Source organism: Coregonus clupeaformis, chromosome 38 (assembly GCF_020615455.1).
Source record: "Coregonus clupeaformis isolate EN_2021a chromosome 38, ASM2061545v1, whole genome shotgun sequence".
Lineage (NCBI taxonomy): Eukaryota > Metazoa > Chordata > Actinopteri > Salmoniformes > Salmonidae > Coregonus > Coregonus clupeaformis.
This window is the reverse complement of record NC_059229.1, coordinates 2,925,300-2,951,708: the sequence shown is the minus strand read 5'-3', so window position 1 is coordinate 2,951,708 and position 26,409 is coordinate 2,925,300. Positions and strand designations below refer to the sequence as shown.

The following is a 26,409-nucleotide window of genomic DNA, read 5'->3' as shown; positions in this document are numbered from 1 at the left end:
CCCTCGTTTGGGTGTAGGGACTGATCAGAGCCTGAAGGTACAGAGGTGCCGATCCCCTCACAGCTCCATAGGCAAGCACCATGGTCTTGTAACAGATGTGAGCTTCAACTGGAAGCCAGTGGAGTTTGCGGAGGAGCGGGGTGACGTGAGAGAACTTGGGAAGGTTGAACACCAGACGGGCTGCGGCATTCTGGATGAGTTGTAGGGGTTTAATGGCACAGGCAGGGAGCCCAGCCAACAGCGAGTTGCAGTAATCCAGACGGGAGATGACAAGTGCCTGGATTAGGACCTGTGCCGCTTCCTGTGTAAGGCAGGGTCGTACTCTCCGAATGTTGTAGAGCATGAACCTGCAGGATCGGGTCACCGCCTTGATGTTAGCGGAGAACGACAGGGTGTTGTCCAGGGTCACGCCAAGGCTCTTCGCACTCTGGGAGGAGGACACAACGGAGTTGTCAACCGTGATGGCGAGATCATGGAACGGGCAGTCCTTCCCGGGAGGAAGAGCAGCTCCGTCTTGCCAGGGTTCAGCTTGAGGTGGTGATCCGTCATCCATACTGATATGTCTGCCAGACATGCAGAGATGCGATTCGCCACCTGGTTATCAGAAGGGGGAAAGGAGAAGATTAGTTGTGTATCGTCAGCGTAGCAATGTTAGGAGAGGCCATGTGAGGATATGACAGAGCCAAGTGACTTGGTGTATAGGGAGAATAGGAGAGGGCCTGGGAACTGAGCCCTGGGGGACACCAGTGGTGAGAGCACGTGGTGCGGAGACAGCTTCTCGCCACGCCACTTGGTAGGAGCGACCGGTCAGGTAGGACGCAATCCAGGAGTGAGCCGCGCCGGAGATGCCCAGCTCGGAGAGGGTGGAGAGGAGGATCTGATGGTTCACAGTATCAAAGGCAGCAGACAGGTCTAGAAGGACAAGAGCAGAGGAGAGAGAGTTAGCTTTAGCAGTGCGGAGAGCCTCCGTGACACAGAGAAGAGCAGTCTCAGTTGAATGACCAGTCCTGAAACCTGACTGGTTTGGATCAAGAAGTCATTCTGAGAGAGATAGCAAGAGAGTTGGCTAAAGACGGCACGCTCAATAGTTTTGGAAAGAAAAGAAAGAAGGGATACTGGTCTGTAGTTGTTGACATCAGTGGGATCGAGTGTTGGTTTTTTGAGAAGGGGTGCAACTCTCGCTCTCTTGAAGACGGAAGGGACATAGCCAGCGGTCAAGGATGAGTTTATCAGCGAGGTGAGGTAGGGGAGAAGGTCACCGGAGATGGTATGGAGAAGAGAGGAGGGGATGGGGTCAAGCGGGCAGGTTGTTGGGCGGCCTGCAGTCACAAGTCGCAGGATTTTATCTGGAGAGAGAGGGGAGAAAGAAGTCAAAGCATAGGGTAGGGCAGTGTGAGCAGGACCAGCAGTGTCATTAGACATAACAAACGAGGATTGGATGTCGTCAACCTTCTTTTCAAAGTGGTTGACGAAGTCATCCACAGAGAGAGGAGGAGGGGGGAATTCAGCAGGGAGGAGAATGTGGCAAAGAGCTTCCTAGGGTTAGAGGCAGATGCTTGGAATTTAGAGTGGTAGAAAGTGGCCTTAGCAGCAGAAACAGATGAAGAAAATGTAGAGAGGAGGGAGTGAAAAGATGCCAGGTCGGCAGGGAGTTTAGTTTTCTTCCATTTCCGCTCCGCTGCCCGGAGCTCTGTTCTGTGAGCTCGCAATGAGTCATCAAGCCACGGAGCTGGAGGGGAGGACCGAGCCGGCCGGGAGGATAGGGGACACAGAGAGTCAAAGGATGCAGAAAGGGAGGAGAGGAGGGTTGAAGAGGCAGAATCAGGAGATTGGAGGGAGAAGGGTTGAGCAGAGGGAAGAGATGATAGGATGGAAGAGGAGAGAGTAGTGGGAGAGAGAGAGCGAAGGTTGCGGCGGCGCATTACCATCTGTGTAGGGGCAGAGTGAGTAGTGTTGGAGGAGAGCGAGAGAGAAAAGGATACAAAGTAGTGGTCGGAGACATGGAGGGGAGTTGCAGTGAGATTAGTAGAAGAGCAGCATCTAGTAAAGATGAGGTCAAGCGTATTGCCTGCCTTGTGAGTAGGGGGGACGGTGAGAGGGTGAGGTCAAAAGAGGAGAGGAGTGGAAAGAAGGAGGCAGAGAGAAATGAGTCAAATGTAGACGTAGGGAGGTTGGAAATCCCCCAAAACTGTGAGGGGTGAGCCATCCTCAGGAAAGGAACTTATCAAGGCGTCAAGCTCATTGATGAACTCTCCAAGGGAACATGGAGGGCGATAGATGACAAGGATATTAAGCTTAAATGGGCTAGTGACTGTGACAGCATGGAATTCAAATGAGGAGATAGACAGATGGGTTAGGGGAAAAAATTGAGAATGTCCACTTGGGAGAGATGAGGATTCCTGTGCCACCACCCCTCTGACCAGATGCTCTCGGGGTATGCGAGAACACATGGTCAGACGAGGAGAGAGCAGTAGGAGTAGCAGTGTTTTCAGTGGTAATGCATGTTTCCGTCAGCGCCAGGAAGTCGAGGGACTGGAGGTTAGCATAGGCTGGGATGAAGTCAGCCTTGTTGGCAGCAGAACGGCAGTTCCAGAGGCTGCCTGAGACCTGGAACTCCAGGTGTGGGGTGCGTGCAGGGACCACCAGGTTAGAGAGGCAGCAGCCACGCGGTGTGAGGCGTTTGTGTAGCCTGTGCGGAGAGGAGAGAACAGGGATAGGCAGAGGCATAGTTGACAGGCTGTGGCAAATGGCTACAATAATGCAGAGGAGATCGGAATGAAATGAACTAAACATCTGGGAAAGGAGAGAGTAGGGCCTCCCTCACCAAAACTTCCACCTCAGAAACTATAATTGTTTCACTGAACCACCCGAATAAAAACTCTCCCAACTTCCACTTTAGAAATTAGAATTGTTGTGAACTACAGCGGTTCAATGTTTCAAGGAATAGACTCAACTTACTTTATTCAGCTAGCTAACTATGACGCCATAGCTAACTAGCATGCTAGCATCCAATAACACACAGTTTAGCACCAATACTTGGTTACAACAAACTACCAATAGTGTGTTAACACACTAAACAGATAATTCGTGTCCGTGTCTAGTTCCTTTCATAACGCAGCAATAATTAAACGTTGGCTAGCTAGCACAAATATATTGTATTTAGCTGCTACAGTACAGTTAGCTGGTCGTGTTGGCTAGCTAGCAATGGCTACTGTGTTGACTTTGTTTGAAAAACGTCTAGCTAGCTAGCTTCGTGCTACACCCGGCACCGCCGAATACAATGCTAACCTACAATAACTACCCACAACAGCCCACGATGCCTAACTATGACGCCATAGCTAACTAGCATGCTAGCATCCAATAACACACAGTTTAGCACCAATACTTGGTTACAACAAACTACCAATAGTGTGTTAACACACTAAACAGATAATTCGTGTCCGTGTCTAGTTCCTTTCATAACGCAGCAATAATTAAACGTTGGCTAGCTAGCACAAATATATTGTATTTAGCTGCTACAGTACAGTTAGCTGGTCGTGTTGGCTAGCTAGCAATGGCTACTGTGTTGACTATGTTTGAAAAACGTCTAGCTAGCTAGCTTCGTGCTACACCCGGCACTGCCGAATACAATGCTAACCTACAATAACTACCCACAACAGCCCACAATGCCTAACTATGACGCCATAGCTAACTAGCATGCTAGCATACAATAACACACAGTTTAGCACCAATACTTGGTTACAACAAACTACCAATAGTGTGTTAACACACTAAACAGATAATTCGTGTCCGTGTCTAGTTCCTTTCATAACGCAGCAATAATTAAACGTTGGCTAGCTAGCACAAATATTTTGTATTTAGCTGCTACAGTACAGTTAGCTGGTCGTGTTGGCTAGCTAGCAATGGCTACTGTGTTGACTTTGTTTAAAAAACGGCTAGCTAGCTAGCTCGTGCTACACCGGCACCGCCCGAATACAATGCTAACCTACAATAACTACCCACAACAGCCCACGATGCCTACCTACAATACCTAACTACAATCTAAATACATAATTAAGCCTTACTCGACAAAGCCCAAGCTATGTATAAAGCCAAACTTACCCGACGCCAGCTGACTGGGTGGCAGACAAGAAGACATTTGTCATCTGCAATCAGTAGGTGTAATTAAGTACAGTAGCTACTAACTACCTAACGTTAATGCTTCAGATAATGAGGTTAGAAAAACAGCTGAATGGTAGGTAGCTAGCTGGCTTAATTACAGGTACTCTTAAGCGTGAAATAACATTGGAAACAACTATCCACCTTTGCTAAACGTTACCAGTAGCTACCCGCTAGCTAGCTAGCCTCGTGCTTCGCCGGGCTCCGCCGTATACAATACTTACCTACAATAATTACCTACAAAAACCTACAATAACTACCTAAATAAACTACCTACAATACCTAACTACAACTACCTACCTACAATCTAAATACATGGTTTAAGCTTTACTCAACACCATATAAGAAGCCAAGCTTACCTCCTGCTAGAGAAAACACAACCTCTCCCGACCACTCCAAACGCTCCAAACGTAGCTAGTGACACAGCAAAGGGTCACACCTACGATAACTGTCGGTGGATATGACCGTTTATGTCTATGTAATTATGAACAACTTGGCCAAGTTAGTTTGTTTCATGTAATTCAAATATACAAACCAGACATGGTCCATTACTGTCACAGCACTGCCATGCTATGGCTAGCAAAGGGCCACACCCCTTCATGCTTCACTGGTTTTGTCCAGCCTTATTGGCTCAAGTTTACTTTAGCTCAGGGATGGGCAACTGAAGGCCCTCGGATAAAAAAAAATTGGAGGGGGGATGGGACTCAGTCGGGGTCTCAACTTACTGTTGAGAGTTAGAATAGTAGACTACACAAGGTGCAACCAGCCGGCGGCCCCCATTAATTCTGTTAGTCAGTCTCCCTAAGATATCATATTAAAAATTGCAAACATTTCTCTCGACCCCATTGCAAAATGAGTAGAATTGCATGAAATTAGTTATAAAATGGCAAAATCCTCTCTAAGCCCCATGTCAAAATGTGTAGAATTGCAGCAAACTTTCTTTAAAACTGCAACATTTGCACTACACCCCATGGCAAAATGTGTATAACTTCATGAAATTAACTTTGAAACGTTAAATGTTTTTATCTCCGCTGTCAAGAGGGGGGCCACTAAGATGTTTTGCTCGCAATGTGGGGTATGGATGTGGGTATGCTGACCCGCGTGCAACTGCGTCCCCTCATGATGAGTTCAGATTTTTTGTGGCCCCCACCCCATCAAAGTTGCCCATCCCTGCTTTTGCAGATTACTTTAGGACAGCCAATTAAAACATAAGGTTGTGGACCATAACTAAATACATGTTTGCTGAGAGAATAGACCAGTAAAAAACAGTCTTTCTGTCTTTGAGAGCCCTATATATATATATTACTGTGGGAGTAGACTATGAAGGTTTTTGTAGGAGACCGGATACCTTGAGAGAAGCTGCTTTTAGTTTTTTTGCGCCCTTTATGTGGAACAATTTACAGAGCTCTCTGAAATTAGATGTTCTGGTCCCCTTAGGTCAGTTCAGAGTAATGATCGGAGACCTCTATGTTGATAAATATGTCTGTTTTTCTTAATATGTTTTGTCATTTTGTATATTGTATGTGTTTGATGTATTTATGCAGGGCTCATCAGTAAAAGACACCCTAGTCTCAGTATGACTTCCATGTCAAAATAAAGAAAAACATTCCAATTCACCTCAACCTCTGTCTCAGTATCTCAGACTATGAAAGGCTAGCCCTTAATTCTAACCCTTATCTCAGTATCTCAGACTATGAAAGGCTAACCCTTAACTCTAGCCCTTGTCTCAGTATCTCAGACTATGAAAGGCTAACCCTTAACTCTAATCCTTGTCTCAGTATCACAGCCGATGAAAGGCTAACCCTTAACTCTAATCCTTGTCTCAGTATCACAGCCTATGAAAGGCTAACCCTTAACTCTAATCCTTGTCTCAGTATCACAGCCTATGAAAGGCTAACCCTTAACTCTAATCCTTGTCTCAGTATCACAGCCTATGAAAGGCTAACCCTTAACTCTAATCCTTGTCTCAGTATCTCAGACTATGAAAGGCTAACCCTTAACTCTAATCCTTGTCTCAGTATCACAGCCGATGAAAGGCTAACCCTTAACTCTAATCCTTGTCTCAGTATCTCAGCCTATGAAAGGCTAACCCTTAACTCTAATCATTGTCTCAGTATCTCAGACTATGAAAGGCTAACCCTTAACTCTAACCCTTGTCTCAGTATCTCAGACTATGAAAGGCTAACCCTTAACTCTAATCCTTGTCTCAGTATCTCAGACTATGAAAGGCTAACCCTTAACTCTAATCCTTGTCTCAGTATCTCAGCCGATGAAAGGCTAACCCTTAACTCTAACCCTTGTCTCAGTATCTCAGACTATGAAAGGCTATAGCCATGGCTTGGAGTAAAGTGTTCCAGACTGTATAGCTTAACAACCAAAAAAAACACAATCAGGATAAATGGATTTAAGTTCCCATTATGATGTTTTGAACTGGAAGTCTTTGGGGTTTGAATGTTAAGTGTTTGTCTCAGGTACCCCTTGACTTTTGCTTCTGTAGATCATAGTCAGTGACACAGCAGGGGGACTGTTAGGCTCTGTCGCAAATGGCACCCTATTCCCTATATAGTGCACTATACAGTCCTATGGGGTCCTGGTCAAAAGTAGTGCACTATAGGGAATAGAGTGCCATTTGGGATGCTTCCTTACTGTTGAAAACATATCTGAGGGGGATTTGACTCAGCTGCCTACCATGAGGTTGCTGCATTGGCACGACAGGAAAGGTTGTGTGTGGCACCACACATTGCCACTTCTGCGTTGGTACAGTTTTTCAGACACCATGCGTGTGTGAGTCACAGGCAGTACCAGTAAAGGGATTTGGCACATCCTCTCCTCTGTTGCCCTGCCCCATTACTCCCCTGACATTGTTCTGTTCTTTCTCATTGTCGCACGAGATCTGCTTTGATCTAAGAGCTTCTCCTGAGGATGAAATCAAACTCTATTTCTCAAGTCACAGACGGCTTATTAATTAATCACAGCTTCAACTCCCATGCTAGGCTTTGCTTTGATACAGATTAACTGTACTCAATTCTCACTCTCTTAAACCGTCTCTATATTTCAAGCTTTGATAATACAGTAGCCGGCTATATGTTGTTATCTTAATGCTTCGTTAAACTACTGTACAGAATGAGACTGAATAGGGAAGTGAGAATTGGGTTGCCTTGGTGTTGGTCTTGCCAGGCTTGGATCAGGTTCCTGGTTGTTAGACTGTGTGGAAAACATTGCACAACTCACACCTGCTGCTGGTAGATGTGGAGTGTGATAGCAGGACAGTTTTCACTGTTCCCCATAATCAGACATGCGTTGACAGACCTCTAGACTTAGTAGTCACACGGTGGAATCAAAAACAGACCTGAGAACAGTATTACAAGGTGGAACATGTTCATTTATGCTGATTGCTCTTCCCCAGTTGAGCAACAAATGGTAACACTGTAAGGTACTCCCCCTCACTCCTCATACATTACATGACCAAAAGTATGTGGAAACCTGCTCGTCAAACATATAATTTCAGAATTATAGGCATTAAAATGGAGTTGGTCCCCCCTTTGCTGCTATAACTGTAGCTCAGTTGGCCTCCTGTAGCTCAGTTGGTAGAGCATGGTGCTTGCAACGCCAGGGTTTTGGGTTCGATTCCCACGGGGGGCCAGTATGAAAAATTTATGCACTCACTAAAACTGTAAGTCGCTCTGGATAAGAGCGTCTGCTAAATGACTAAAATGTAAATGTAAATAACATCCTCCACTCTTCTGGGAAGGCTTTCCACTAGATGTTGGAACGTTGCTATGGGGACTTGCTTCCATTCAGCCACAAGCGCATTAGTGAGATCGGGCAGTGATGTTGGGCGATTAGGCCTGGCTCGCAATCGGTGTTCCAATTAATCCCAATGGTGTCGAAGGGGTTGAGGTCAGGGCTCTGTGCATACCAGTCAAGTTCTTCTACACCGATCTCGACAAACCATTTCTGTATGGACCTCGCTTTGTGCACGGGGGCATTGTCATGCTGAAACAGAAAAGGGCCTTCCCCAAACTGTTGCCACAAAGTTGGAAGCACAGAATCGTCTAGAATGTCATTGTATGCTGTAGAGTTAAGATTTCCCTTCACTGAAAGGGGCCTAGCCCGAACCATGAAAAACAGCCCCAGACCATTATTCCTCCTCCACCAAACTTTACAGTTGGCACTATGCATTGGGGTAGGTAGCGTTCTCCTGGCATCCGCCAAACCCAGATTCGTCCATCGGACTGCCAGATGATGAAGCGTGATTCATCACTCCAGATAACACGTTTCCATTGCTCCAGAGTCCAATGGCGGCAAGCTTTACACTACTCCAGCCGACGCTTAGCATTGCGCATGGTGATCTTAGGCTTGCGCTTCAGCACTCGGCGGCCCGTTCTGTGAGCTTGTGTGGCCTACCACTTCGCGGCTGAGCCGTTGTTGCTCCTAAACGTTTCCACTTTACAATAACAGCACTTACAGTTGGACAGAAATTTGATGAACTGACTTGTTGGAATGGTGGCGTCCTATGACGGTGCCACGTTGAAAGTCACTGAGCTCTTCAGTAAGGCCATTCTACTGCCAATGTTTGTCTAAGGAGATTGCATGGCCGTGTGCTAAATATTATACACCTGTCAGCAACAGGTGTGGCTGAAATAGCCAAATCCACTAATTTGAAGGGGTATCCACAAACTTTTGTATATACAGTGTGTGTGTTGCCAAGGCACTGTCAGATTAAAAAAAAATAATAATAACATTATTACCCTCTCTGATCCAGCACTTGGGACAAATGTTTTATGGACTGTATGAACTATTTACACGTTTGTGATCCCCATAGACATTACCTCAAACACCCCAGAATTCTATATCTATATAACTCTTGGTCTCTTAGTTGAAGTTGAGTGTCTGCATGCTGTTGATATTGACCATCACTTTCTCTCTATCCCATAGATGAACGGGACCGGGTACAGAAAAAGACCTTCACAAAATGGGTCAACAAACACTTGATGAAGGTAAGATGAGGGCATATACCTTGAGCTCATCCCTCAGCTCCTCTGAACCACTCAATGTGATCATCTCATCCGTGTATTTTATAGGGGTCCACAATTCACCTAGTTTTACAGAAAAGCAGCTGCAAGGAAGTTATAACATTGCAGTACACATACTGTACATATCTATGTGATTCACAGGACAATGTACCAGTTTAGAGTCTCATTGAGGAAACAACTCAGAATTAAGCCATTATCTGTGCTCTATGGATCTGATCTGGATAGATACATTAGATGGTCAACTGGAATTGGTTATACTGATAAAACATTAGAGAAGGTTTATTCATTACATGGTAAAGATAGTGGGTGCATCCCAAACAGCACCCTATTCCCTATATAGTGGAATAGGGCCCTGGTCAAAAGTAGTGCACTATGTAGGAAATAGGGTGCCACTTGAGGGCACGTGGTGCAAATATTCTTGATGATGCATGCTCTCTGCCTCTTGGCAAACTGTTGACCAAAAGCTTTTAAAAAGGCTTCAATTGATCATATGAGCAGTAAATAGGTTTTTTATTTCATTACTGCAATTATAGCATGTTTCTTGGGTCATCTTGGTTCACTCAACCCAGAACAGACAGTACCATAATGATATAACGATGCCAATGGCCTAATTGCTGCAGCCATTTCTCTGTGGTACTGCCTGTTGTTGAAGTTCAAGTGTCAATGGTAAGAAAAGGAAAACACAGGCCTGTGGTGTTGCCTTAGTAGTATGAATCATCTGATATTACTCAACGGAAGCTTGGTTTGCATAAAAAGGACTTGGAAAACCACTGTACTTTTACTGGCAAATATGGATTTGCACCGTATAGTTCCATTGTGACTCACATAGTCTCCCAAATATGATTAGGACTACTTGTGCTGAAAACATATATTTTTATACCAGTTTTGATTTCATTCTCAGCACAATGGCAGTACACACATGCTATTTCTGTGCTTTGTGTGAGAGTAAGTCACAAGCATCTGGTCTCGCTTTAGTTTTATAAAGGAGAGCGAGGAGGGCTGGAGTTTTGGGCAATGGTCATGTTCCACAGACACCTGGCCCACAGACAGTCTGGCTTTCTGGGGCTCTAATGTAAGATTTGCAGTGTTGGGTAGTAATTTAACTACATTTGGCAGTAGCTTGGTGGTAGTTGAACTAAATTCAAATCAAGGTAGTGTTTTCAGTAGCTGATTACTTTTTTTTCCCCATGTAGCGGGGTAGCCTATGGAGCGATTTCAGTGCCAACAGAAATTGTATTTGAATTCCATAATTATACATTTTGTATTAGGATATTGAAATGAAATTGAATCTTTTTGAATTTGTAATGCACAAATTGAATAATTTAATTCATAAATTGAACTTGTATTTCATGATTTGAAACTGAATTGAGTGAATATTGCATTACGTTTTAATATTTAATTTCAAATTATTTGAATATTCAAATGCAATATTTATACAGTATATTCAATTTCAATATGGTAGATCACAATTGATCACAATTGCCACAGTAAAGGGAAACGTTGATAGTGTTAACTAACAGGAAAAACTCTAGAAGTTGAGTGAAGTTCAATCTCATGTTTTTCTCTGTGGGCTGATATTTATTCTGCGCTCGATGCAGCAGTCCCGGGGAGCTGCTTGGCAGTCTTGGGCTAATGCGCTTGCAGTTTAGAGGGAACATTGGTTCTAACCCAGGTGTCCTGTATACCGGTCTGCCAGACAATGCAACTTTTCAGGTCTCAGACAAGTTTCTCATCACACGAGCATGGTTACCGAACCACCTGTGTTACACTTCACCCCCCTTTGACCTCCTCCTTGAAGAGACCCATCCAAGTCACAGGACCAATGCCTAGGCTTTAGCTCAACAGGCTAACACAGTCTTAAACCTGTCAGACACATGTTAACCTTATAATGACTACCCTTCCCAGAGACTAATACGTCTAACACACGTGTGTTTTCGAGGCAGAAGTCCTGAGTTTGAGTCTCAATATGAGCTGAATCAGGGTGAAGCAGTACTTGCTAAGCAGGCAGCGTGACATCCTTTACAATGGTGCCACTGGACTCCGATCTACAGTTGCGCTGGTTCAACAATTGCCTGAATTGATGCGATAACAATAAATATGACGATAAGTTAATAACATTCATGTGCACCACTGTTTTATTTATTATCCTTTAAACTACTACTACTAGTTTGATGGCTGTAGCCATCAATTGTCCCATTAACAATCAGCCATATTAGAAAACTGATTTCATTTCAAACTAAACATTTCTCTAGTATAGGCTACTTATCGTAATGAAGATATCAGCAAAATGCCTGCGATAAGTGAACAATATGGTCTGTGTCAATAATCTTCCCAGCTCTACTAACACATTCTTGTGACAGGAATCAGATATCTACTTCGAACCCAGTCAGTCACAAGAGCAATATTAAATAGAGAGTGGAATGGCTAACCTTAGAAGGGCTATGACAAGGCTATTTGTGACACTCCATTCTAACGTGGCCTGTGATCATCGTAGTGGGGAACAGAATGCACAACCATATTCCAGAGCGTCTTAGCTTTCAGGAATGGGGTCATAATAGCTTATAGCCAAAACGGTTCAAATGCTAAAGCCAAATTCATAAGAAGAAAATAAATTAAACATGCCACATTGGCTTCAGAAACCGCCATAAGCTTCTCTTGACAAAAGTGATTCTATCTGTTCTCATCTACCGTTTTGTCTGGCTGGCAAAGTATCAGGATGTTGTCTCTGGTTTTGAATCTGAATTTAGAGAACTGAATTTGAAAACTGATTCTGGATGCATCTGAGAAGTTGAATATATGAAACTTTGATAAACTTGAAATTATAGTTTGTAAACTTGATACACAGACAATGTATGCAATATCTACCATATTGAAACTGAATATATAAATATTGAACTTGAATATTCAATTCAATTCAATTAGAAAATTGAATGCAAAATTCACTCAATTCAGTTTCAAATCATGAAATACAAGTTAAGTTTATGAATTCAATGATTAAATGTGTGCATTACAAATTCAAAAATATTATATTCAAATTCAATATCCTAGTAGAAATTTAAAATTGTGGAATTCAAATACAATTTCTGTTGGCACTGAAATCGCTCCATTCCTAGCTAACTACTGGAACTACACACAACTTTTTTAGCAAAAATAAGAAAAAGCTGACATATGGAATTGTTTAAAGATGGTCATACTATGGATCATTTAGCTATTTGATTTAGAATTATAGGAAGAAAAAAAAAGAATATATATTTGATAAAATATTGAATTTGACATTTACTACTGAAGCCCAGAGAAACACACTAAATAACACATTCATAAATGGCAAAAAAAAAGACAGTCAAAAAATAAATCATAAGAAACAAGGTTTTTAAGTGTTTGTCCTACATTTATGAGATATAAGAAAGCTCAGGAAATATATAGTATTTTTTGTACACATATTTAACCCCTTTTTTGGGTAGGCACAAATCTACCTTCATACTTCCATTCATTTTTTTAAACCGGTACCGGTTACCTTCAGACAAGTCACGTGACACTTGTGGGGGTCGTAGAGCAAAGCGGAGAACACCATCGTGTTCCATCTCCTCTTTCCACATTGGGGTCATATTAGTTTGTAGGTCAAACATTCGGACGCTACAGACGTTTTCATGAGAAGACCGATTTTCATGATATCTCATGGTCTGACAAACACCGCTCTAGCTCTGCCACTTTTCACCGCAGATGTTGAAGTGCGACATCGGCGGATGCGGTGGATTAAGATGGATCCAATGCAAAAAGATATCTCTAGCTTAAACTAATGGATTTTGTTTGGGCTTTTTTTATTATGTTACTTAGATTGAGGCACCGGTGCGTCAATAAACTCTATGGGGTTAAGTAAACTATATTTTTCATAGAGGTAGCTTTAGTGTAGCTTAACTTCTTCCAGTGTGAAGTAATTGGTATATTTTCAGAGTAGCTTCCCTAACACTGGCCATTTGGGACCTAGCCCTGGAGTGGCCAGACTGAGAGAGAGAGCACCAGGGTGGAGGTGATGACCAAGAAAGTCGTGAAGAGGGCACGACAATGCCTTTTCCCCCTCAGGAGACTGAAAAGATTTGGCATGAGTCCCCAGATCCTCAAAAAGTTATACAGCTGCACCATCGAGGGCATCCAGACTGGTTGTCACACTGCCTGGTATGGTAACTGCTCGGCATCCAACCGTAAGGCGCTACAGAGGGTAATGCGTACAGCCCAGTACATCACTGGGGCCAAACTTCCTGCCATCCAGGACCTACAGTACCAGTCAAAAGTTTGGACACACCAACTCATTCAAGGGTTTTTCTTTATTTTTACTATTTTCTGCATTGTAGAATGATAGTGAAGACATCAAAACTATGAAATAACACATATGGAATCATGTAGTAACCAAAAAAGTGTGTGACTCAGGTTTTGTCTTGAGTTGGTACTCCATTGTAAAGGAAATCCCTCACATGTGGATCTAGTGGGCATGTGTGGGTCAGGGCTTTGTATTTGTATTTATTATGGATCCCCATTAGCTGCTGCCAAGGCAGCAGCTACTCTTCCTGGGGTCCAGCAAAATCCAGTGGGACATTTCACTGCTCCTATGGTCTTTTTCACTATGGAGAAGTATAGATGTACTGTTTGTTCAGTACATTAATTTAAATCTGACAAAGCATTCAGCAATGCAAGACAGTGATGTTTATTTTACCCAAACAGTCTCACAGTCTTTTTTACAAACTGTCAGTCAAATAAATGTCCACCTTTTTGTTTTTCTGTCCTTTCTCTTGCTTCACCCCTCACAAAAAGGCATAGGGGTGTATGTACTTATCATGCTCGTTCTTCTTTCCTCTCTGCCATTCCTCATCCTGTCTTTCCATCCTTCCATCAGCATTGGAGAGCAGAGGTAGGTGCAGACAGTCTGTGAGCAGGCCTGTGCAGAGTGCTGAGTGGACACGCATTCATTTCTGCATGGGTTTCTTTTGCTGCTCCTCTCCTCAGGCGTTCTAGCCGGGCACCTACATTTCTAACCTCTGTCCTGTCTGAGTCTCTTTGTCATGCCCTGACTCTGGGGAATCTTATTTATTGAGTCAGGGTGTGATTTTCTATGTTGTGATTGTCCATGTTGTATATTCTAGTTTGTCTAGATCTATGTTGGCCGGTGTGGTTCCCAATCAGAGGCAGCTGTCGCTCGTTGTCTCTGATTGGGGACCATACTTAGGCAGCCTATTGGCACTAGTGGGTTGTGGGATCTTGTTCCGTGTTAGGTATGTTGTTTGTGTACCTTGGACTTCACGTTTCGTTTCTTGTTTTGTCGTTGTGTTTATAAGTCTAATGAACATGTATGCATATCACGCTGCGCCTTGGTCTGACCCGTTCATGAACGAACGTGACAGAAGATCCCACCAAACAAGGACCAAGCAGCGTGCCCAGGAAGAGCGAATTGCCATGTCACAGATGGGCAAATTGTGGTCATGGGAGGAGATATTCGCGGGGAAAGGGCCATGGGCGAAGGTAGATGCCCAGGCAGGAGAGGAGCAACGGCAACACAGAGGACGCCGGTCGAGGAGGAAGCCCGAGAGACAGCACCAATAATTATTTTTGGGGGGGCTAAAAGGGTGGTTGGCGGAGCCTAGCGTTAGAGCAGAGCCATCTCCCCGTACTCCTGTGCTAGCACCACGCACGTGCCGTGCGAAGATGGGCATCCAGCCAGGATGGGGTGTGCCGGCTCAACGCTCCTGGTCTCCAGTACGCCTCCTCGGTCCCGCATATCCTACGCCGGTTTACGTACTGTATCGCCAGTACGCGTACACAGCCCAGTGCGTCCTGTGCCACCGCCCGCACGTGTAGTGCGAAAGTGGGTAGCCAGCCAGGACGGGTTGTGCCAGCTCTCCCAGCTCCAGACCTCCAGTCCGCCTTCGCAGTCCGGTCTGGCCCGTTCCTGCTCCTTGCACCAAGCCAGTGGTGCGCGTCGCCAGCCCGGCCCGGCCTGTTCCTGCCCCTCGCAGCAAGCCAGTGGTGCGTGTCGCCAGTCCGGCCTGGCCTGTTCCTGCTCCTCGCACCAAGCCAGTGGTGCATGTTCCTAGTCCGGTTCGGCCCGTGCCTGCTCCTCGCACCAGACCAGCGGTGAGTGTGTCCAGTCCGGCACGGCCCATGCCCGTTCCACCGGTGCCTGGTCCGGCACCAGTCAGCAGCTCCAGTCCGGAGCCAGAGCAGTCCGCTCCACCAGTGCCTGATCCAGCTCCGGTAAGCTGCTCCAGTCCGGAGCCAGAGCAGTCCGCTCCACCGGTGCCTGGTCCAGCTCCGGTCAGCGGCTCCAGTCCAGACCCAGACGTCAGCCCCTTTCCAGGTTCGGGGTCTCCCACACCAGGGTCCAGACAGGGCTTGGAGTATAGTGGGAGGAAGGAGAGGGGAAGCAACGCGCCGAGGTCCAGAACAGACCAGGGGCGCAACAGGGAGGCGGAGAATAGGTGGTGGAACCGCCCAGAGCCGGATCCGCCTCCGAGGCGGAATGCCCACTCGGCCCCTACCCTGTTAAGTAAAGGTTGTGCGGTCGGAGTCCGCACCTTTGGGGGGGGGGAGGGGGTACTGTCACGCCCTGACACTGGGGACTCTTATTTGTTGAGTCAGGGTGTGATTTTCTATGTTGTGATTGTCTATGTTGTATATTCTAGTTTGTCTAGATCTATGTTGGCCGGTGTGGTTCCCAATCAGAGGCAGCTGTCGCTCGTTGTCTCTGATTGGGGACCATACTTAGGCAGCCTATTGGCACTAGTGGGTTGTGGGATCTTGTTCCGTGTTAGGTATGTTGTTTGTGTACCTTGGACTTCACGTTTCGTTTCTTGTTTTGTCGTTGTGTTTATAAGTCTAATAAACATGTATGCATATCACGCTGCGCCTTGGTCTGACCCGTTCATGAACGAACGTGACACTCTTTCCATCCTCTCTTAATGTTCTAAGGTAATCGCTGCTTCAGCCTCTCTGCAGAGAAAAGTGTCCGATCAGAGCATGTCCCATCAAACCAATCTGTAAATTGCTTAGGCTATTTAATTTGGAGCCATATGAAATATATCCTATTATCAAATTAACTCTCAAGAGACATTGAAACGTTTGACGTTGAACAAAGTCACTGTAATTGCTACTGCAGGAGGCATGGGACAGTCATATATCACTCATTGTGTGACCCTTTTTATAAATTGCTTTGCTATTGTTTTATATCAAATTGGGATAAGAGGATCGACTTTGTGTACAAGTAGTTTTACAAATCTGTAATTCAAAATTATTGAAGTAAACCATTCAGGTCACTCATCTAAGCAATGCATCTTAAGATTCTCAGACAAACACTTTGTTGTTTGGTTTTTTGGTTTGATGATTTTGCTGTGTGTGAGTAGTGAAGTATGAATACAATCAAGAGATACTGACAGAGATACTATTGCATTAGAGGTTTCTTTAGTTTCAAATACAATGGTGACTCCAGTCTGTCAAAATAGTGATTGCAAGGGTGATTTAGCCAGAAGGATTGTTAGAAATAGCAAAAGGCTTGTTATTATCAAAAATTGACCCCAAATCCCAGATTATATTGTCAAGAACAGTGTTGTTCCTTCACAAACATAGCTTTTCTAAGCACTGGTCTTGTTAGATCATGAGTATTTACAGTACATAAATATAATTCATTCCTCACAGCTGATCAGTTTATAGAAAACAGAGAAAACACCTTAACTTCAAGTGCATTGAGTCATAATGAATCCATTGTGTATCTCTGTGAATCATCTCTCTTGACCTCTCCCCTCCCCAGGCCCAGCGGCATATCACTGACCTGTACGAGGACCTCCGAGATGGACACAACCTCATCTCCCTGCTGGAAGTGCTCTCTGGAGAGACACTGGTGAGTCCCTATGACCTTTGCCCTCTGACTGGAAGGAGAAGGACCTCTGGTTCTGCTACAACCTATCCAACCTTCCTTCCCGACCTCTCCTTTCCTTCTGTCCCTTTTCCCATCCTAATTTTCAGTCCATTATACTATCATCATTTATCAGTCATGATGATGTATATAAAAACATTATGATGCATTAAATATTTTATAATCTTTCCTATACTTGAAGTCACATGTAATACACAACCTGGGCTGATAGGTTTTGTTTTTACCACCTTCTTGCATGTGTTGAAACCTGCGGAGATACAGTATGTGGTCCACGAACAATACACTACATGCTTAAGAATGTCTCACGATTTGACTTAACCTATCCATAGCACTGATTTGAAGCTGTTTTTGGAAATAATGCACTTTCTAAGTAATATCTTGTAGCATTAATTTAACACTAATTTCATAATTTGCTTCTCTTTCTCTCTCTCGCTCTCTCTCTCTCTCTCTCTCTCTCTCTCTCTCTCTCTCTCTCTCTCTCTCTCTCTCTCTTTCGCTCTCTCTCTCTATTTCTCTCTCTTTGCACTTGTTTGACCCCTATTTTTCCTTTTCTAATTCCTGTCTTGCCCTGACCTTTGCCCCCTTTGCCTATGCCTCTTCTCGTGCGATGCTCTTGCTGTGATAGCCGAGGGAGCGTGACGTTGTCAGGAACTCGCGGTTGGTGAGTGGGCCTGGACTGTGTAGTGCCTCCTCAGGCGTGGCATGTGTCACTCCCCCAGGTGGCTGCTGGGTTGTGCATGTTGATGTCACCTCCTTGTCTTGTCGTCTCTGTGTCCGCAACGTCGTCCTCCTCTTCCATTGGTCGAAGAGCTTCTAGAGACTAGGGCCCAAATGGCGTCCTATTCCCTACATACAGTGCATTTGGAAAGTATTCAGAGCCCTTTACCTTTTCCACATTGTGTTATGTTAGAGCCTTATTCTAAAAAGGAATACATTGTTTTTTCCCCCCTCATCAATCTACACACAATACCCCATAATGACAAAGCAAAAACAGGTTTTTAGACATTTTTGCAAAAATAATACTCAGTACTTTGTTGAAGCACCTTTGGCAGCGATTACAGCCTTGAGTCTTCTTGGATATGATGCTACAAGCTTGGCACACCTGTATTTGGGGAGTTTCTCTCATTCTTCTCTGCAGATCCTCTCAAGCTCTGTCATGTTGGATGGGGAGAGTTGCTGCACAGTTATTTTCATGTTCGATGTTCAGGCTCTGGCTTAGCCACTCAAGGACATTCAGAGACTTGTCCCGAAGCCACTCCTGCATTGTCTTGGCTGTGTGCTTAGGGTCGTTGTCCTGTTGGAAGGTGACATTTTGCCCCAGTCTAAGGTCCTGAGCACTCCAGAGCAGGTTTTCATCAAAGATCCCTCGATCCTGGCTTGTCTCCCAGTCCCTGCCGCTGAAAAACATCCCCACAGCATGATGCTGCCACCACCATGCTTCACCTAAGGGATGGTGCCAGGTTTCCTACAGAAGTGACGCTTGGCATTCAGGCAAAATAGTTCAATCTTGGTTTCATCAGACCAGAGAATCTTGTTTCTTGTGGTCTAAGAGTCCTTTATGTGTATTTTGGCAAACTCCAAGCAGGCTCTCATGTGCCTTTTACTAAGGAGTGTCTTCCATCTGGACACTCTACCATAAAGGCCTGATTGGTGGAGTGCTGCAGAGATGGTTGTCCTTCTGGAAGGTTCTTCCATCTCCACAGAGGAACTCTGGAGCTCTGTTAGAGTGACCATCGGCCTTCTCCCCCAATTGTTCAGTTTGGCTGGGGGGCCAGCTCTAGGAAGAGTTGGTGGTTCCAAACTACTTCCATTTAAGAACGATGGAGGCCATTGTGTTCTTGGGGACCTTCAAATCTGCAGAAATGTTTTGGTACCCTTCCCCAGATCTGTGCCTCGACACAACCTTGTCTCAGAGCTCTAAGGACAATTCTAAAACAGTTTTTGCTCTGACATGCACTGTCAACTGTGGGACCTTGTATAGACAGGTGTGTGCCTTTCCAAATCATGTCCAATCAATTAAATTTACCACAGGCGGACTCCAATCAAGTTGTAGAAACATCTCAAGGATGATCAATGGAAAAAGGATGCACCTGAGCTCAATTTTGAGTATCATAGCAAAGGGTCTGAATACTTATGTAAATAAGGTATTTTTGTTTCTCATTTGTGTTAAATTTGTAAAAATTTGTAAAAACCTATTTTCGCTTTGTCATTATGGGGTATTGTGTGTAGATTGATGAGGAACATTTTTTATTTAATTCCTTTTAGAATAGGCTGTTATGTAACAAAATGTGGAAAAAGTCAAGGGGTCTGAATACTTTCCAAATGCAGTGCAATGCACTATATTTAACCAGAGCCTTATGGCCCTTGTTTAAAGTAGTACACTATGTAGGGAATAGGGTTGCATTTGGGATGTAGCATAGAAACCCAACTCTGCAAGAATAAACCCAACCCATCTCTGCAAGAACCTTGAGCTGAGGGTCATTGAGTAGGGAATGAAGATGTAAAATTATCCTTTTTGTGTTGGATTTGGGGATATTGTGTGGTAAATGACTGGTAGTCCCTAGTCATTGTGCTGTGATAAGCTATGTGTCACGATCGTCTTGAAAAGTAGCGGGCCAAGGCGCAGCGTGAGATGCGTACATATTTATTTTATTGTACACCACAGCGAACACAACACCAAACGAAACGTGAAGTCCTTCGACACAAACACAAATCAAAAGGAACAAGAAACCACAAACACAAAGTGAAAGACAGACAGTTAAATATGGCTCCCAATCAGAGACAACCAGCTGACACTCGTTGCCTCTGATTGGGAGTCACTCAAGCCAACCTAGAAATACAAACATAGAATATAACACCCTGGCTCAACATACGAGAGTCCCCAGAGCCAGGGCGTGACAGTACCCCCCCCCCAAAGGCGCGGACTCCGGTCGCGCCAACCAAACACAACAGGGGAGGGACCGGGTGGGCACTCCGCCTCGGCGGTGGATCCGGCTCCGGGCATGACTCCCACTCCCTCTCTAACCCCCCAAAGCGCCCCTGATCCGGTCTGGCCCTGCTGGCCGGAGCTGGACTGAACACTGGTGGAGTAGGAACGGATCGGACCGGGCTGACGATGCGCACCCCTGGCTTGGTGCGTGGAGTAGCAACTGGCCGGACCGGGCTGACGATACGTACCCCTGACTTGGTGCGTGGAGCAGGAATGGACCGGACCGGGCTGACGAAGCGCACCCCTGGCTTGGTGCGTGGAGTAGCCACTGGCCGGACCGGGCTGACGATACGCACCCCTGGCTTGGTGCGGGGAACAAGCGCGGGCCGTGCTGGACTGACGACGCACACCACTGGCCTGATGTGGAGAGCAGGAGCGGGCCGGACAGGGCTGACGAAACGCACCACAGACTTGGTGCGGGGAGCAGGAATGGGCCGGACTGGGCTGGCGACGCGCACCACAGACTTGGTGCGGAGAGCAGGAACAGGCCGGACAGGGCTGACGAAACGCACCACAGACTTGGTGCGGGGAGCAGGAATGGGCCGGACTGGGCTGGCGACACGCACCACAGACTTGGTGCGGAGAGCAGGAACGGGCCGAACAGGGCTGACGAAACGCACCACAGACTTGGTGCGGGGAGCAGGAACAGGCCGGACAGGGCTGACGAAACGCACCACAGACTTGGTGCGGGGAGCAGGAACAGGCCGGGCCGGGCTGGCGACGCGCACCATAGGCTTGGTGCGGGGAGCAGGAACAGGCCGGGCCGGGCTGACGACACGCACCACAGGCTCGATGCGAGGAACAGGAACAGGCCGGACCGTACTGGGGACACACATCACTGGCCCTACGCAGGGATCAGGAACGGGCCGGACCGGACTGGTAATACACCCCAGTACCTCTCGCCGTGCCTCCACACTTTCCCTCTCCTCTGTGACCAGTGGCCCCCTTAACCTGGCGGCCTTCTCTGCCAACCCTCTGCACCACTCTATCCCGTACTCCTGCTGCCCCGTCGTCCACGGCGTGAGCCCCCCCCTAAAAATTTTCTGGGCTTGTCTCTCCCCCGTGGACCAGGCCTCCATGGTTCTCGTCCAGTTCTCTCTCCACTTCTCGTAATTCCAGCCTTTCTCCTCATCACGCTGCTTGACCCAGTCGTGGTGGTTTCTTCTGTCACGATCGTCTTGAAAAGTAGCGGGCCAAGGCGCAGCGTGAGATGCGTACATATTTATTTTATTGTACACCACAGCGAACACAACACCAAACGAAACGTGAAGTCCTTCGACACAAACACAAATCAAAAGGAACAAGAAACCACAAACACAAAGTGAAAGACAGACAGTTAAATATGGCTCCCAATCAGAGACAACCAGCTGACACTCGTTGCCTCTGATTGGGAGTCACTCAAGCCAACCTAGAAATACAAACATAGAATATAACACCCTGGCTCAACATACGAGAGTCCACAGAGCCAGGGCGTGACACTATGTGGGTGTAGTAGGTCCCTTTGTTACTTATTTAAGTAATAATGCCCAAGAAGGGTGTTGTTAGGCCCGAGACGAAGTCAATATATCCTCCAAACACCAGCTTCGAGGAAATTATCACTTTTATACAACGGGATACCAATATATTCAAATAATGATTGATATATTTTCATTAAAAACGTTATTTAGATTAATTTATCCATACTATTTCATCCTTCCACTAGATATAGTCCCGACACAAATCTAGGGTTGCTACCCAAGCCAGCTGGTTGTTCGTTCTATCGGTTCAGTTGCCAGAGACGCGACCCAGTCGTTCAGTCTTTTTGTTCTGTATCTATGTCGTTTGTTCTACATTTAAATTTACATTTACGTCATTTAGCAGACGCTCTTATCCAGAGCGACTTACAAATAGGTGCATTCACCTTATAGCCACCTTATAGCCTTTTTTTGGGGGGGGGTAGAAGGATTACTTTATCCTATCCCAGGTATTCCTTAAAGAGGTGGGGTTTCAAATGTCTTCTAAATGTTCCATTGCTATACTGGCTGGCAACGTTCTTATCCCTTGCTTGCTAGCTAGCCAACTACGGCTAACTTACAGTCACGTCAAAAAGTGCAGCCAGAACAACAGCAAAGTAGTTTCATTTGCATAAGCTGTTTTCTAGTGACATTTATTTGGATACATCCATAACAATGAGCTAATGAGGTGTGATTTCACCTGGCATAGAAAATGTGCTCTCTCGTCAGGACACTGTTGTTCAGAGGAGCTAGCCAACAATTCAGCTAACACAATCACTTCAAACGGAAGCTGGAAAGACTGCAAACTAGCTGCACTTCGTTTAGTTTGACCTTTTTTCAACTTACATTTCTTTGTATATATCCATAAAAATGATGCCAGCTGATTAATGATTTAGACTGGATGAGAACGCTGCCTGCCTGTCTGCCTTGACCCTACTCCCGACACGTTCATTACTATGCGACAGCTGAAGATCGAATTTGAATATTGAAACAATGTTGCAAATTTCTGAGAGACATACAGCAAGGTTTATACAAATCTCCGCTGTTGAAAACTAAATGTTAGTCTACAAGAAATGTGAGATAATGTCTAGATGCTTTTTATAGTGGAGATCAAGTTTATAAATTGCCTGGCTGGGCTGATGAGACAGTGAATTGCGCAGTCAGATGGAACAGAGTAAATAGGCAATTTAAGATTTAGCCGGTGGTAACTTGTGGAATAGACACCGTCTGGAATGCGTTTTTCACCAATCAGCATTCAGGATTAGACCCACCCATTGTATAAAAAAAAATTATGAATAAAGCTGGGATTTTTCCTTCACTTTCAGCCCTAGATCATTTCATGTTCAGTCTGCTAGTTCCATCTGTGCCCTCCCTCCAAGTCATAGCATATTAGTCTGAGTTCTGAGAAAGAGATACAGGCATCCGTTCATTTGACCCAAATTACTGTAAACAGAAGCCAGAGTGATACTGCAAGCCAATAAGAGATCGACCTGCATGCTAGTTGAGCTTGTGGTTCACTGAGAGCTTGTGACTTGCTGCACCGATGCATGAAATGGTGGACCAGATATGCAGGTCTCCTGCACACTTGACCATTATCTAGAGATTGAGAAGCATAAAGTCTCTAAGCACTGCTGCTTGGCTTCATGTACAGTGGGGAGAACAAGTATTTGATACACTGCCGATTTTGCAGGTTTTCCTACTTACAAAGCATGTAGAGGTCTGTAATTTTTATCATAGGTACACTTCAACTGTGAGAGACGGAATCTAAAACAAAAATCCAGAAAATCACATTGTATGATTTTAAAGTAATTAATTTGCATTTTATTGCATATGTAATGTTTAGATCGATGCATTGAACATGGATGTAGTTAGTTTCTTAGAGCAAGCAATGGAAGTGATTGATGATTGGAAGAATCCAGTAGCTAGTGGTCCAGGTTTAACATTCTCACCTTCACCCATTATCCTTAGAATGTTCATGCCTCTGGATCTCATTCCAATGCTTTTCAATAGGGCCATGCAAAATGAATGGGGTGACTGGACAGTCATGAGATACTGTGTTCAGCTCTGACCACAACTCAACCAAATTTGGAGTCAAATCTCAAATTCAATGTCCATCACAGGAAGTTGGTGGTACCTTAATTGGGAAGAACGGGCTTGTGGTGATGACTGGAGCGGAGTAGGTGGAATGGTATCAAATACATCAAACACATGGTTTCCAGGTGTTTGATGCCATTCCATTTGCTCCGTTCCAGCCATTATTATGAGCTGTTCTCCCCTCAGCAGCCTCCTGTGATGTCCATTCAATGTGGTTGATTATATAGGACCATGACTGCTGCTTGTAATCCAATAAAATGTGTTCTCAATCTGAAATACTTTGCCTGCAGTCATGGGGCCTGCTCTTCCCTGTCATATTGTTACTGTATGTGTGTTTTCCTCTCCCTCTAAAGTTCAATCTCTTCTCACATCTCACAGCCCAGGGAGAAGGGGCGTATGCGCTTCCACAAACTGCAGAATGTTCAGATCGCACTGGACTTCCTCAAACATAGACAGGTACAGTGTGATGATTCATTGAGTCTAAAAAACACTAGGAACACCTTCCTAACACTGAGTTGCACCCCATTTTGCCCCCAGAACAGCCTCTGTTCTTCAGGGCATGGACTCTACAAGGTGTCGACAGTGTTCCTTCTTTAACCTGTGTCCTTCCCTTCATCGACACTGATTGAAGTGGATTTAACAGGTGACATAGCTTTGACCTGAATTGACCTGGTCAGTCTATGTCATGGAAAGAGTAGGTATTCCTAATGTTTTGTACATTCAGTGTGTCTATGTTTTTTAAGTAACATATTTTTCTCAGTTTGAACTGACACTCATGTACACTAATGCAATCTAACAGTCCCAATACCTTATAATTCATTAGATAACCATTTAGATATAACTGAATCTAGAGGGCCAATTTTCTTTAAGATGGTTGTACATACTTGTGTCCCCTTTGTGACAGGTCAAACTGGTCAACATCAGGAATGATGACATCGCCGATGGAAACCCCAAGCTGACCCTGGGCCTGATATGGACCATCATCCTTCACTTCCAGGTATGTCATGCTACACTCATAGCATAACAACAACCAATATGTTTATTATCATTCAAATGATAAGCCTAGGCCAGGGTGATGGGATCCAGGTACAACATCCTATAACCTGTTTGGTATATTTCACCTGGAAGGATAATTTTCTATCGTTGCCTGTAGCAGTAGGGAAAGCTATAGTAGTACAGTAGGACTTGTCTGGGCCAACTAATTAATTCCAAGCCCACCGCTTCTGTTGACAGAGCAGATATGAGTCCAATTCAATTATTCCAAATCGGCCTCTTTTAGTATTTGGCACCCACTGTCTATACACAACTCTACTACTCATGATTCCCATATGTCTGAGGGATTTCAGACTGAACATTAAGAAAAACATATTGAAACACTAATTTGAAGACCATGTGAGGTTTCCATCCTCAATATAACTCAGTGAATGATGGAACTTATTTCTCCCCAAAATGGAAGAAGCCAGGAGCGTTTAGTTATTCGTTTAGCAGTTGAGCATATTTAGAAATATGGAAAAAGAAGGGCACAAGGAGATTTTTTGATGCTATAATGGGCATACTGGTTATACTGAGATTAACGTAATGTGGGATTCCGTCCACTCCAGGGTGACTCAGTGTTTCCCGTGGACAGGCAGGAAAGTGAGGTGGGTGTGGCAGGTCATTGCTCTAAACATTTCAACGAGTCCCACCATTGGCCATACTTATTTTTTGATGAGAGGACCCCATAGGGCTCTGATCAAAAGTAATGCACCCTATAGGGAACAGGGGGCTATTTGAGATGCAGACTCTATGTTCTTTTAGCCCTTTGAGTCCTCTCATCAAAACATGATGCCTTGATGAAGTGGAAGGAAGCAGGAAGCTCTCTAGATTCTCATAAAGGCGAACTGAGAGGGCGGAGGGCCTCTTTCCATGTGGTGTGTGTGAGTCACATCGTGAGTACATACATAGCAGTGGGGATCCCACACTACAGAGAAGATGGGATGGTAAGTCCTAAATATTTCCTCTCTCCACCCTTACCTTAAATAAAAGCCTGAAAGTAACATTAGAACCCCTGACAGTGTGCCACATTGAAAATGTCACATTGGTCATAAAGCTATCTTTCTTGTTCCAATAAGGCTCTATAAAGTATCTTGTTATGACTAAAAACAACCACTGCTCCATGGATCATCTAGTTTTTCTTTGGTTATTGTTTTATGTTTTGGTGGTTGATAGGGGTTTGAGTTATGCATAGTATTCTAGCAAGGCAATACATTAATTATTTAAGAATCTATTGAGCACAGTATGCAATGCACACATAGTATTGAGGGTTGAGCATCAGCAACAAAACACTAAGGTAAACACAGCTCCATCATTTAACTTAAGCTACCTGAGTTGTTGAAGCTTCCTGTAGATGCAGTAGTTGTTCCCTCTCTCACCAGAGGGAAATAGACTGCTGAGAGATTCACAAGGCTGTGCCTGTGACTCATAGTCACCACTCACCTTTTGAAATTCTGTGCCCTATGGATGTTTTTACTTTCACAAGTTGGATTCTGCACCAGGGAACATCAAGCTGTTTGAGAGGGTTTCACAGCAGCAAGCTGCAATGGATTTCATGTGCTTTTTACATCTGACAGTTGGTTATTGAGGTTGAAAATGTGTCATCTTAAGCCTGGATCAAGTCAAGTTGCTTTGAACTTTAAAACCATGCATAATGATTATACCAAAGCATGCGTAGTTCTCTTCCAG

At 44.9% G+C, this 26,409-nt stretch overlaps 1 protein-coding gene across 1 annotated transcript in view; it reads left to right on the top strand.

Annotated features, from left to right (window-relative positions):
• The window catches only part of LOC121553928 (plectin-like), a 131,396-nt gene that overhangs the window by 24,860 nt on the left and 80,127 nt on the right, over nucleotides 1-26,409 (top strand). The window contains 5 exon segments of the mRNA XM_045211666.1: nucleotides 9,097-9,158; nucleotides 14,083-14,097; nucleotides 16,987-17,076; nucleotides 24,067-24,144; nucleotides 24,593-24,685. Of these exon segments, the coding sequence (XP_045067601.1) occupies nucleotides 9,153-9,158; nucleotides 14,083-14,097; nucleotides 16,987-17,076; nucleotides 24,067-24,144; nucleotides 24,593-24,685 (282 nt within the window). The 5' untranslated portion in view covers nucleotides 9,097-9,152.